A 13,428-nucleotide genomic window follows, 5' to 3' on the forward strand; every position below is an offset into this window, starting at 1 on the left:
TCAGCATCTTCACCTATCTTCACTACCATCTCCAGCGGCCAAATTCAGCTTACAGCATTCACACAGGTAATGCCACATATCTAATTTTTAGTTAGTTTAAATCTAATGATGGTTAAGATGTGTGCTTTACGTCCACTTTATACCTGACCTGATTTGTCGACTAATTGGAAAAAATAATTGGTGATTAGTCGACTATTACAATAATCTTTTGTGGCAGCATTAGTGCCAACCTTCCACCACAAGCAGGTGTCTTGTCCAAGGACACTTTGATACATGGGCAGGCAAGGCTGGAATTGAACCCGTATTCTTCCATTCAGGAGTCGACCGCCATACCACTGCACCGCAGTCGACATGAAAGTGCTACGCGAGCAAGAGCAGCTGTTTTTTCGTCCACATATCCAAGCCATACTCCGTAGGGGACTCACTAAAATCCTCCACCACTCCGTCCATGTTTTTAAACACAAAAGCATCTCCTCAAACAAGAGTCTGACTGTTTCTCTAATGTTGCTCCTGCCCTCTTTGGTTTGATGCAATTAATTTTAATACATTTTCGACCATTTTCAGTAAAGATGTAAGTGACAGCAAAATGACTGTTGCTGTTGTGAAAAGGCTTCTACTGAAAGTAAAAATGTTTTTTTTATGTTTTTTTCTATTAAAAATGTTTTTGTCGATTGGTTTGTGAAAGAAACACTAAAAGTAGTCATTTTTTTAGTCTGGGATTTCTCAGGTTTGTTTCTTGGAAATCTGAAAAGTTTAGGTGTGCAGAGTTTACAGAAAAAGCAGGAGGGGGCGGGGCTTAGACAGGCACTTTGAACTATATTCTTCAGAGAGTCAGAGAGCACACTTACACACTCCTTGAGGGTATTTGTGTACCATCTGACTGTTAAGATAACATTTGTGAATAAAATAGCACATAAATATGAGGGTTAGTTTTGAATATTAAAGATTGAGTGAAATATTTCTGAATATCTTTTCACAAGGTTGTCTTTTTTCCTCCTGTGATCTTGTGTGGTATGGACACAGATGTATTTTTGTTTTCCTGTTGTTTGAGCTGCTTCCAGCTTCTACATGAAGCTCAGCTGGTTATCTCCTGGCTGCAGCTCTGCACTGCACCTACAAATTCCTGCTGTTGTTTTCCTGGAACTCCAAATCCTCCTGTTGATTCGTCTCGATGAAATGTTTCTGGAGCTCAGTCAGTGTGAAGCTACAATCACACCGCCCTCGGCAATGCGCGTTCAAGCACCCACTCCCAATAAAAAGTATATGTAAATGTGCGTGTGTGTTCCAGGCTTCTGTGTTCACGCTTTCATCCATAGCTTGGCTTAGCGTGGAGCTGCTAGCTCTCAGAAATGCATAGCAACATTAGTTCTATAACTTTAAAAAGGTTGTGCTAAAACAAAAAGTTAAATTTAATAGTAAATTTAATTGTAAACTTATGTGCTTCGGAGCACACTCGTGTGAAGAAATGTGCTTCTTCAAAGTTGCTAGGGTTAGGCCTTAGAAGAACTATTCCGGACAACCCTACCACTTCAAAAGCCCCTACAATTGGAGGGGTAGGGAAAGCTGTAGGGGTAGGGGAATAATTTGGATTCTGCCTTGTCATGCACCGTAGTGTGTGAAATTTGTTCTCCGCATCTGACCCACCCCTGGGGGAGTGGTGAGCTGCAGACACAGTCCAAAATGTATTTTAATTAGGCTTTTCATGTGTTTTCTGTTGCGTCTTCCTATAATTGCAATGACTTGCAGTCTGCGACAGACACTTTTGTATAAAAAGTCCAACCAAAGTGAAAACTATGTCTTAGACTCAAAATCTCTTTGATTCCTCTTCACAGGTCTCCTGCACGGTTATTTTGGCAACTATACTGTGGCGTTCTCCCTGGCTGGGGTGCCTCCTATGGTGGGGGGCGTGGTTCTCTTCTTTGTGCCGCTGATCCACCGCAGGCTTCAGCGAAACCAGGCTCCCCCGGAGGACACCACTGCCCACATGCTGCCCACAGCTCTTCCAGCGGGGGAAGCCAAGAGCTGCTCCAATGGAGACATCCTGCCAGGCTACACCGATGTGGAGACGCACATCTGAGTCACGTCCTACAAAGGTTGCACACACGTGGCCTCTCAGAGTTCCAGCGATCACTTCCTTTTTTACATTTTTTTGTTTTTTTCTTTGCTTGTTTTGTAGGGATTCAGCCCACCAGCACTTTTCTTACCCTTACTACGCCTACGGACTTCCTGTTCTTGTTGGCCGATCTGGTCTCCTCCCTCCTGAGATTCCATTAGCTGTTTGCTGTTTTTATGCAACGAGAAGGTCAGCGTTGGATGAGCGCAGAAGACGAATAGAAAAACTGCAGTTACTTTAACAGCTCGGTCGTAGCAAACCGTTAGAATGCAAGAAATAAGGAACAAAAAACACAGTCCAACTCTGTCTTAAAGCATTTATCTCTGCTTTAAAACTGCAAAACTTTTGTTTTAATTTTTTTATAAATATGTAATTAACAAGAAAAGGCATAGACAGTGACATGTAGTGAAGGGATAATTTCAAAGTTCATTTAGCAGTACCTCATTTTTCTACTTTTGGTATCTCTGTGCATTTTATTGACATAGCTCCACTGAAATCGTCTTTTGTGTTATTTTTGATTTTGCTAACATGTTACACTTTAATGTGATGCAGTACTTTTTTAAACAACTTTTGAGAAAATCATAAAAGAGGAAAAGGATACTTCTGATAGACGCAACCGCCTCATCTCCTCCAACCTCAAGGTTTTCTATTGTGGCGCTCTATTCCCAACAGGATCCAAAGCGCAAAGCTGACGGACCTTAATCTTTTTGCCACTCTGCCTATGTGTGATACTGATGTGTCACTGGAGTAGCTGCTAATTCCCACAATATGCAATGAACCCTTCACTTCATTTGAGGTCAGTGAGTTCTTTTATGTGGGAGCAGGTTATACAAACTTAAAAAAGATGAGCATCTGCTTCCTGCTTTAATGAGACAGTAAAAAAAACAACAGTCTTTGTAATTTTTTTAATAGCTTGCAGGTGCTGGACAAATCCACAGAATCTATGCAGAAGTGTTTATGCAGATGTTACAGGAACCTGAGGATTGTCTTTACCTCATATTGAAAAAGGAATTTTCATGATACCAGTGCAGTTTCTGTGAATATGTCAGTTTGCATTTCAGGTGGGTACTGATGCATTTGAGTGCTTTTTTTTATGCTGGTGTATTGATCAGCTTTCAAACCGTTACTGGACGGAGGGAAAAGTTCTGATGAGCTCACCCGTGTAGAAGTTGTGTTCGGGTGAGGAAAACAGTCAGACAGGAAAAGCTCTTAGCAACTTCAAGATTCCGTCTCTTAAACCCCCATGATGAGCTTCCTCTTGTGTAGGGGTGCCAAATTCAGTCCCGAAAGTTTTAACATTTCCCTGCCCTACCTGCTGCTGATTACCTGGATCAGGTGTGTTTGCTTATAGAAGCTTCCATGGCAAAATTCTAAAATGGGCACAGCACCAGCCTCCAAGGCTTGCATTTGTGCTCCCAGTGCACCTCAGAGGGGCTTTTGTTTGAAATTTGTTGCCCCAAAACAAGATTTCTAAATCCACAAGGAGTTTTTATTGTTAATGTTTTTTTTAATTTTCCAAACATGCTGGAATTAAAAAAAAGCTGCTCTCATCCTGTCTGCAGAGTCTCAGTATAATGCAGGAGTTTGCATTTGACCAGAAATGCAAATACAAGAAGCCTGCTGCTTTAAGCTGGAGGGGTAAAAGCAGACACATGCTGCAACAAAATCTGACTCCTCTGAATGCCTGTGAATGCTCATACACTCATGAATCCAAACAGAGCCCCAGCAGAAGAGGGCGCTGGGATTTTCCTTTAGACCAGTCACGTCACACCTTCAATATCTCAAATTCTAACATTTATTTTGGGAGACTGTAATACCGTGGAGTATGTGTAGTGCTGTATAGTAACATATCTGTGCAGTAAAAGGTCATCATGGGGGGTAAAGGAAAAGGGAACGCCCTGATTCTGGTCTGGCATTTCTTCCCATTATACTTTGCTTTCATTAAGGACTTCCTGCTCAGTATACATTTTTGAGACATTGAGACAGCTTGAGTTAGAAAACTCTTCTACTTTTAAAAAACATCTCACAATTGTTGTTATTAGATACTTTTTTATATAATATTTCTAATAAGCCACAGTTAGATCCGTCAAAATACATTTTAGTAATCAGATTTGTGTCTGATTACATATTTATATTTAGAAGTCAGAGTTACTTTACCTTCCACCGACTGCAACAGGTATTCAAAAAAGATTAGCAAAGTGTTCTGCCATGAGGAAGTTATAGTTGATGTTATAAAAAAAAATAATGCTAAAACATTTAAGAAACCTGTTTGAGCAAAGTATTGTGTGTGAATTTAAGGCTTCTGTTGCAGAAATACTGAGATGAGATAATCTTGACACATAATCTATGCATAAGCGATGCCAAACATTTCTATCACCATGAAATAATCTCCGTATCGTTCAATGGCTCCCCCGTTTCTGATTGGAGAATTGATTCTGCATCATTTATGTGAAGTTGCTCTGTCGGGGTTCTGGTCTGCGTTTTCGTGTAGGATTTATGGGTCTGCGTCTCTTTGCCTTAGCAGTCAGTGACCTTCTTTGTGACTCCGCCTTGTCTTCCTTTTGTGCTGGAGTTGTTGCTGTCCATCAAGAGAAGGTGCATGCATCTAGTATCCCCGCAACAGCCTCAGTCAGGAATATGTTGGGTTGGCGCCTTCAGTGTTTAAAATTGTAGATTTATGGATATTAGATCTGCAGTTTTAAACGAGAAATCCACAGATTCAGCTACTAATTTTTCTCTTGATATTATGCTTTTAAACTTTTTTTTCTTTTTGCTGAGGGCTTGGAAAGATATTTTATGTGCATGTTGGACACCCAAAGATGGATTTTTTTTAATACTCTAATTTAGTCTTCGGTGCAATTTAAAAAAAAAATGCAGACCTGTGTAACTGTGTGCAGATTCCTGCTGATGTTGCAAGACTCAAACTGGTTTTCTGGTACCAGAAGTTGATTCTTGCACCTCTTTAGGTGTCACTCATCCATCTATTTTCTTCCTGATCATCTTTCCTCCTGGCTGGATCTCTGGATCAAGAGGTTGGGTGTTCTTCCAGAGTCGCTTAAAATAAGAGTTGATCCTTTTTGGTGCTTCTTTGCATTCATGAGTTTATGTTCTAGTTTATGTACTGATGAATGCTTCACCTCCACATTAGACAAAATGTTCTATTAGTTCTTGTAATTATTGGGTTTTGTTCTTAGCTAAAAGAATCGTTTTATCCTGAAACACACTTTTCCACTCATTTTTTTCTCTAAAGGAAACATTTTGTTGATACCTCCTAGTATGTCACAACACACAGTGTTGTACATTCTTGTTTGCTATCAGAAAACAGCATAGAATTGTCCCCAAAACAAGATTTATTCCTCAAATTCAGACTTTTTTCGTTTCAGAAAGGTTCTTAGTTCGAGGTATATATTTTTTTTCACTGCTCAGAAACATTTGGGTGCTTTTTATTTTTAAATCTACTGTGTTCAAACTGAGAAGATTGTTTGTAAGAGATTAGGAGAAGATCGGAATGAATGAGAAGCAGTCTGGGTCCTTATTGATTTATTGTTTGTTTTTAGAAATTTTGCTTCCAAGAGAATGGTTTAGTGTGTTCAGACCTTCGATTTAACACACATTTATTGTATTTTCCACTCTATAGAGCGCAACGGATTATAAAGCAGATAGTCTATATTTCGAAAAGACGCACCAACCTATGAGGCTACGTTCACACCACCCCTTGCAGCACGTGCTCAAGAGGCCAAAAGTCTATGTAAACGTGTGTAAATTTTGAGGCTTACGCATTGAAAACCCTCGTGTTCATGCAAGTTTTTACGACTGATTTTGGGCTCTACGTACAAAATGTGCAGCCATTAAATGGGTGTGGCCAGTTAAACTAGGGTAAATTTTAAACCAATCAGGGACTCGATTTAGCAGTGACATATGGGTAGTATCTTGTTTATCTCAAGGAAGTCCCAACCATCTGAAAATTGAGAAATGAATAATTGCGGATCGTTACTCACTCAGACTTTACTGCATTCACAGTAACTCTAGAAGTGGTTTGTAATTCGCTAAATGTTAACCACATTTAGTCACAATATCTGCCGTAAAAAACAGACTTATAACACTAAAACAGACGTTACAGTGGCGTCACTAACTCCCAACCTTGTTAGTAAAATCAGTCAGAAGCGCTACTCATTACCAACGTTAGCATATTCACAATAACACCCAACCAATCATTTTGACAAAGCGTTGTGTACCTCTTACCTCTTAAAATGACATCACTAACACAACCAGAATTAATCTATATACTGTATAAGGTGCTCTGGATTATAAGGTGTCATTTTTTGAAAAGAAAAAAGAAGGATTTTGAGTGCACCTTGTAGTGCAGAAAATAAGGTGTACATAAAAATATAGATGAAGGAGCTCAATAATTTAGAGTGAAGATGTTTTTTTTTTTTTTTTTGCAGCCTCTCTGGTCCTCCTGTGACCCTGTTCCCCTTTCTGCTCCTGATAAATATTTACCTGGAATACCAGCTCCATTTGCCACTCGCTACACATAAAGCTGTTGCCTATGCACCTTGTGTTTTACCTAAACATGCTGCAGGTTTTAAACACCAATTAACACTAATGGATTTTACTTACTCAGCATCTTTTTAGATTTTTTCCCTAAAAAAAAGTTTTTGTTTTTTTGTATTCTATGTTGTGTTTTGTAAACTGTCTCCCTTTGTTTTTTGATCATTCTTTTCAGGTCAAAGTCTCAGAGAGGCACATTTGTAGGTTATGACAAAAACTCAAAAGGGGCATAGTTTTCTGTTGTTGTCATATTTCAGAAATTGTTGAGTTGTTGTTATCTAATCAACCAGAAGACAGAGCTCGGCCTCTGAGCTTCATCTCATTAGTGTCTCTCCTGAAATGTTTGCCAGGCTCAAAATCATTCCAGTGTTGCTCTGCCGTGCAGAGTGCCATTGCTGTGCTCCCCTGACCTCGGTCTGCGTAATGTCTCACAGTGCTTTGTCTGAGTCAGACGTATGAAAAGACGAAGGCCCAATTGTTACAGCTGAGCCATAATTTACAAGTCTGAACCTCGTGGGCAGCCAGACTCCAAGAGAGCGCGCACTACAAAGCTGTGCCCAGAAAGTCTTCTCATTTTTGTCCTTCTTTTTTTTCCTCCTTATATGAAAGTGTTTGCCCCACATGCCCATTTAACTGTTATATGTGTGTTTTTATCGTCCTGTTCTGGCTTACAGCTGTCTTGGTGATCATAAAGCATCTTCTGTGTCCCGGAGCTAAGTTTCAGCCTTACACGGTGAATTATGTTGAATATTTTAGTGCAGAATTGCTGAGCATTCCTCTGTATATCCTGTTGGGTGCTGCAGTTCAACCTCCCTTACAAGCTTCTGTCCCATCACTAGCTCCAACTTTTTAACAAACATGCATTATTTAGTTTCGCTTAAGTGTACAAAATGATTCATGAAATCTGAGATTAAGTTTTGCTGCTAGAAAAAAAAAGATTTTCTGGTTATGTCGTATTTCCAAATCTCACAATGTCACATTTTTTCTATAAAACCAACAATAAAGATATAAAATGTCAACTCGTGTCATCATCATTTCCTAATATTCACTTAGGTCAGATGAACTTTGTTTTATTTTTTACTTTTAACTGCTTAATAAACTTCTGAAGAAAAATGTCTCTTGCTGAGAGATGCACCAAGGTTGCCTCAGATGCACGACGTGTTCATTATCACCATGGCAACGTGGCTCAGTTCAATCAAGCATTAAGTCCTTTCCCTCAGTGACTCGTACCCCGCCACCCAAACGTGCTGAGTCGTAAAGACCACGCTTCACTGGACGGCTCTTTATGTTCACACAAGCAACTATTGTCCACAAAGTCATAAGTGGAGAATAAAATGGTTGGTTGGCTTCGGTCGAAGAAGCTCACTGACACTTTTTTATGTCTTCATAAGCAAATAAAGACTGATGTTTTCACATTTTTACAGATGCTTTATTCAATTCAGAAAAGCAACCTTTCTGTTTTTTCAAAAAGAAATGTCATTTTACTTTGAAATTTATTGAATATGATTTAACGCAAAAACTTAAATGTGGACAAATTTATCGGGAGGAGTAAGAAATCAATTTAATCTCCAAGCAATGTCACACAAATACTTGAGCAATAAATCACATTTTAGTAAGAATACATTTTAGTTTCTGTTGCAAAAATATTGACATGAGTGTTCAGAAAAAGCACCTTCTTTATCTACTGAAGTTTGATCCACACATTTTAACATGTAACAGTATTATAAAGAATAATGATCAATAATTGTTGCATTCTTTCAATACACTAAGTAGTTATTGTTTTTTTTATCAATGAATTTTCTCATATTAAAGTTATATAAATTAGCAAACACCTTTTTCCTCCAATGGAGTAATTTTTTTGCCACCATATTGCAAGCAAAAGTCACAGTTTTGAGATCAGAATGTAAAGTTTTAAAGACAAAAATTCGTAATTAGCAAATGAAAATATTAAATACTGTCTCTTTTTTGCTTCCTAAAACTTTTTTTTCTGCTATTTAAAAAATGTTTTTGCGTGTGCTGCACAAATTTTTCCGATGTGTTGTCTCATCTCACTTTCTATCAAGTGTTTTTTAGATTTCAAAGATTCAAGTCATTTTAAAAATGAGCAGGAAAAGCTCTTCTAGTGCCCCTAGTGTAATAATGATGAACTACAGGGCAGAAAACATGAACTAAGTCATATTCCTCATATACTTTTTAAGGAAAATTTAGGGTTTAGAAATGTGTGCATCAAATTCAATATCAATGGAGTTAATAATAAAGAAAAATCAATGAGCAACAGAAATCTGTTGTGGTTTTAAATTGGTAAAGATGTCTACAAACACCGCCATCTTCATTTGGGAATGCTGTATTGCTCAGGAGCAAGAATGTAAGGTGGGTTTCAAATGGAATAGAAGTTGGGACAAAAATTTGTGACTTTACACCAAACTGACAGATAAAACAAACTTCTCATTTTTTATGCAGAACGTTGAAGCTGTGTTGTCTGCAAAAGCCAAACTTCCACTATCACTAAACCGAAAATAAAATGTGGTTGCTGTTCTCTGGCATGTTTGTATTCATTTGTGAGATGGTTAATAACACATGCATGAATGTAAACTCCCCTGTTTTCCTCAAGTCGAGTCTAATTCTTTTCTGTTCTCCTTTTAACTTTAAATTGAGAGTGCATTTTGGGATCTAAGTTGCTTTTTAATGTATTAGCTTGTGAAAAACTAAAAGTTGTTTTAACTTTTTTAACTTGTTGAAACTGTGCGCACATATGGGGATGCTAAATTGTTTGCTTTTCTGCAACATGATGCCTGGCTTTAAAAAAAATGCAATCTGAACAAAAGCCTAAATCTCAGGAAGTTAAAAGTTTTGCTTTAGACATAATACATTTTCTTCATCCCGCATAGATAAATTTGGGTTTTGGTTTGTATTTCAGATGAACTAACACGCTACCTTTAAAGTTTCTTTTAAATGATAAAATCATTCTTACTGATGTTGCAAAGCAACAGTTTCAAGATGTTTTGAAGTGGTGTAATAATCCAGTTCCTCCAGAAGATGTCCTTCCTCTCACTTCAATCCAGTTTTCCTCTGCTGTCCCACTGCTTCAAATCCGCCACACAACACTTCAGTCCAACTTGTATTACTCAAATGGATTTAATCAAAGGGGATAAAGGATACATGTTGCCTTTAAGTAAAATAACAAATGAATTGATAAACGCATGCAAATCGATTAATTGATTAAATTATCAAAATATCACTTGTTTAGCATATAGAGCTACAAATCTCTCCTAAACGTTTTCAGGCTCACCTCAGCAGCTCATGGAGAAACAGACAAGTCCTGATGGATGCAGTGTCCACGTTCCTCTTCAGGGATTTCTTCATTCACCGCCTGATTCAGACCAGAGACGAACACAATGACTTTATGGCATCAAAGAAAAGAATGCATAGTTTTACCTTTATGAATGAGTATGATAGGGAGTATTTTCTACTGTTCGCATAAGAAAATGTTTTAAAATATTAAGCTTAATCTCAATTCATGATTTGTTGACTGTTTTGCATTCATTTCTTCACTTTTTATTTAATTTTAAGAAGTTTTTATTTAATAAACTATTTTCCATTTCATTAATTCTGTTTTTATGTTTATCAAGTAATTTGAAAAAGAGAAACTTACAAAAAAGAACCTTCACGTGGGTTAAAAACAATTGAGATTTTGAGGTTCATGTCACATCCACAGCATTTAAGAGAAATATAGGTATTGGAATTGATATTGATGATACTGGATCGGTATTAGATCGATAACCAAATGTATAAACACCACATAACAAACATGCGTTGAAGAATCTGCGTTTAGCGTGTTCAACAACAAGCGTCACATGGCCAGTGTGAACACAGAAATATAGTTTGATGAGTCTTTTATGACATACGTTCAAAAATACGCCATTCAATGATAGTGCGCCTCATTATGGAGAACACGGCACACACACAGAGGATCATTAACACTAATCAAGATGTAGATGATTGATGATCTTTGTGTGACTGACTAGGAAATCTTGAAAACAGAACAATAGAATTATCACTTCAAATCCAAACTAGTGTTGAAGCCTCATATTAAAATGATTTTTTCTTCCTGTGATCTGATGTCATTTTTGAAATGAAACATTTCTACTTTCAGGAGTTTTTCCGTGTAATTGCATCTCATCAGATTGGAAATTTGGATGCGCAAGCAGACATTAGCAAACACCTGGTTTTAGTTTTAAATTTGACTGGAAAAACAGCAGAGATAATTCATACTCTGGAAAAAAAAACTAATATCATGGTTTATTTTGACACAGTGAGACATTGGCAAAGAATCTTTTAATCTCCTCTCTGATAAAAAGTTCAACCTCCCTCTCAGTTACTGTAAGTTTTTCTGAAACAGAAAGAAAGGAGAAAAAAAAGGGGAAGAAAGCACTTCTGCTTACTTGTTCATCTAGTTACTCATCGTAGAATGATACAAATAAGGTTTTTTTTCACTGATGTGTTTTAGTGAGAAACCGTTTTGAAAGAAGCAAATTACATTAAAATCTGTGTGGGTAAAGTTGATCTCATTATAAACTAAACTGTAGCATCACTTCTTTAATCATAATCTTTCTTGAGTGTCCAGGAAATTATTTTCATTTAAATCTATTCAATGAACAAAATATGTTTTTATTAATTATTTTCTTCCAGAAATTTTGTTTTGTGTTTTACAAAGATCCTATGGGGAAATATTTAAAAATATTAGAACTTTATTACAAGCTGATTTATTCTTAAAACGCCTGAAATTATTTACAGCCATAAAAAATATCTGCTCATGTTTTTGTTGTTAAATAGATGCTACATTTGGATAAAAAGTAGTATGTTGCACATTTAGAACAGCAGACACAAAGGGGTTAAGGTGAAACCAAACTTTGTAAATCAAAACAAGAAGTTATGTTGTGTAACCAGCTGGTTGCAACTTAATTTGTCAATATAGTTAGTGTGTCTGTCAAAGGTCAAGAAAGTCACTTCCTTCTTTTTTTAAAGAAAAAGAAACTGACTGTTTTGTGCTCAGGTGTTTTTTTTTACAGAAAAAACTATTTCTGAACTGCCAGAGACTCAATAAAATCCCCAAACGAACCAATTGTGAAAATAAAAGAAATAAGATAAACTAAAAATCTGTCCATGATGACAATCTCCCGTTCCACTACATCCCAAAGGTGATCTATTGGGTTGAGATCTGGTGACTGTAGAGGTCATTTAGTGAACTCATCGTCATGTTCAAGTAACCAGTCTGTGATGATTCCAGCTTTATGACATGGAGCCTTATCCTGCTGGAAGTAGCATCAAAAGATGGTACTCTGTGGTCATAAAGAGATGGACACAACAATACTCAGGTAGACTGTGGTATTTGAACCATGATCAATTGGTACTAATAAGTCTAAAGTGTAAAAATATCCGCAATACTATTACAGCACCAGCCTGCACTGTTGATACAAGACAGGATGGATGTTGTTGATGTCAAATTCTGACTCTACCATCTGAATGTTATTGTAGAATTGTAGACTCATTAGACCCGACAATGCTTTTCCAATATTCTATTGTCCAGTTTTGGTGAGTCTGTGTGAATTTTAGCCTCAGTTTTCTGTTCTTAGCTGATAACAGTGGTACGTTCTTCTGCTGCTGTCGTCCATCTGCTTCAAGGTTGGATGTGTTGTTCATTCAGAAATGTTCTTCTGCAGACCTCGCTTGTAACCAGTGGTTATTTGAGTTGCTGTTGTCTTTCTATCAGCTGGAACCAGTCTGACCATTCTCCTCTGACCTCTGACATCAACAAGGCGTTTCCACCCACAGAACTGCTGTTCACTGGATATTTTCTCTTTTTCTGACCATTCTCTGTAAACCTAGAGATGGTTGTTGGTGAATATCACAGTAGATCAACAGTTTCTGAAACACTCAGACCAGCCCGTCTGGCAGCAACAACCATGCCTCATTTAAAGTCACTTTAATCACATTTCTTCCCCATTTTGATGCTCGGTTTGAACTACAGCAGATCATCTGGACCATGTCTACATGCCTAAATGCATTTTCGGTTTACTTATTGTTTTAAACACTAATTATATTATTTCAGGAAAGTACATGTTTGTAATATTAAAGTTGTATTTAGACACTACAATAAATTAGGGAGATTGTTACTTACATGAGTACTTCTGCTGTTTGGTCTGAATCTTGAAGAAATATATAAAAGTTTCCTTTGATATTGATAATAATTGCAGGTATTTTGCATCAGAATGCAGACATGAAATCTTTAATAAGCTTGTTTGTTGTTCCTGCTGGTTTCACGGGTTACAAAGAGCAACAGCCACAGCAGCAGCTGAGAACTGATTGTGTTCTGTCTTTCAGCTGCAGATAAATGCAGGTGCTCTGCATGTTGTCAAGATTGCAGACATTCTCTCATTGTTTTCAGGGAGATTAACTGTGCCAAGCACAATGGCAAACCACCGTCTCACTGCCAATGCATGTCCTGACCAGCATCCCTCTGCCCTCCAAATAAAACAGGACTTCAGCCCTCTCTTAGCCCAGCTTCCTGGCTGATAAATAGGTGATAAAAGTTTTTGGGAACCTCCAAACCAAAATATAAAACTTAGAAAAAGGCAAGTTTAAACCCCGTGGATTATTTTGCCTGCCTGTTCCTCTGCTGTTTGTCATGGCGTTCACAGAACAATGCTGGAACTGAGCGGGTTATTGTTCCTGTCGGGAGGTGGAGGAGGAAAAGCCAAATCAGC

The 13,428-nt window shown here is 37.6% G+C and overlaps 1 protein-coding gene across 1 annotated transcript in view; it reads left to right on the top strand.

The window, feature by feature from the left end:
* The window catches only part of slc16a2 (solute carrier family 16 member 2), a 30,428-nt gene extending 22,745 nt beyond the window's left edge, over positions 1-7,683 (top strand). Inside the window, exons 6-7 of the mRNA XM_024282952.2 lie at positions 1,833-2,093; positions 2,177-7,683. Of these exons, the coding sequence (XP_024138720.1) occupies positions 1,833-2,077 (245 nt within the window). The 3' untranslated portion in view covers positions 2,078-2,093; positions 2,177-7,683. The remainder of the gene's footprint in view (positions 1-1,832; positions 2,094-2,176) is intronic.
* The last annotated feature ends 5,745 nt before the right edge of the window (positions 7,684-13,428 follow it).

The sequence above is a fragment of the Oryzias melastigma genome, linkage group LG10 (assembly GCF_002922805.2).
Source record: "Oryzias melastigma strain HK-1 linkage group LG10, ASM292280v2, whole genome shotgun sequence".
NCBI classification, from domain to species: Eukaryota; Metazoa; Chordata; class Actinopteri; order Beloniformes; family Adrianichthyidae; genus Oryzias; species Oryzias melastigma.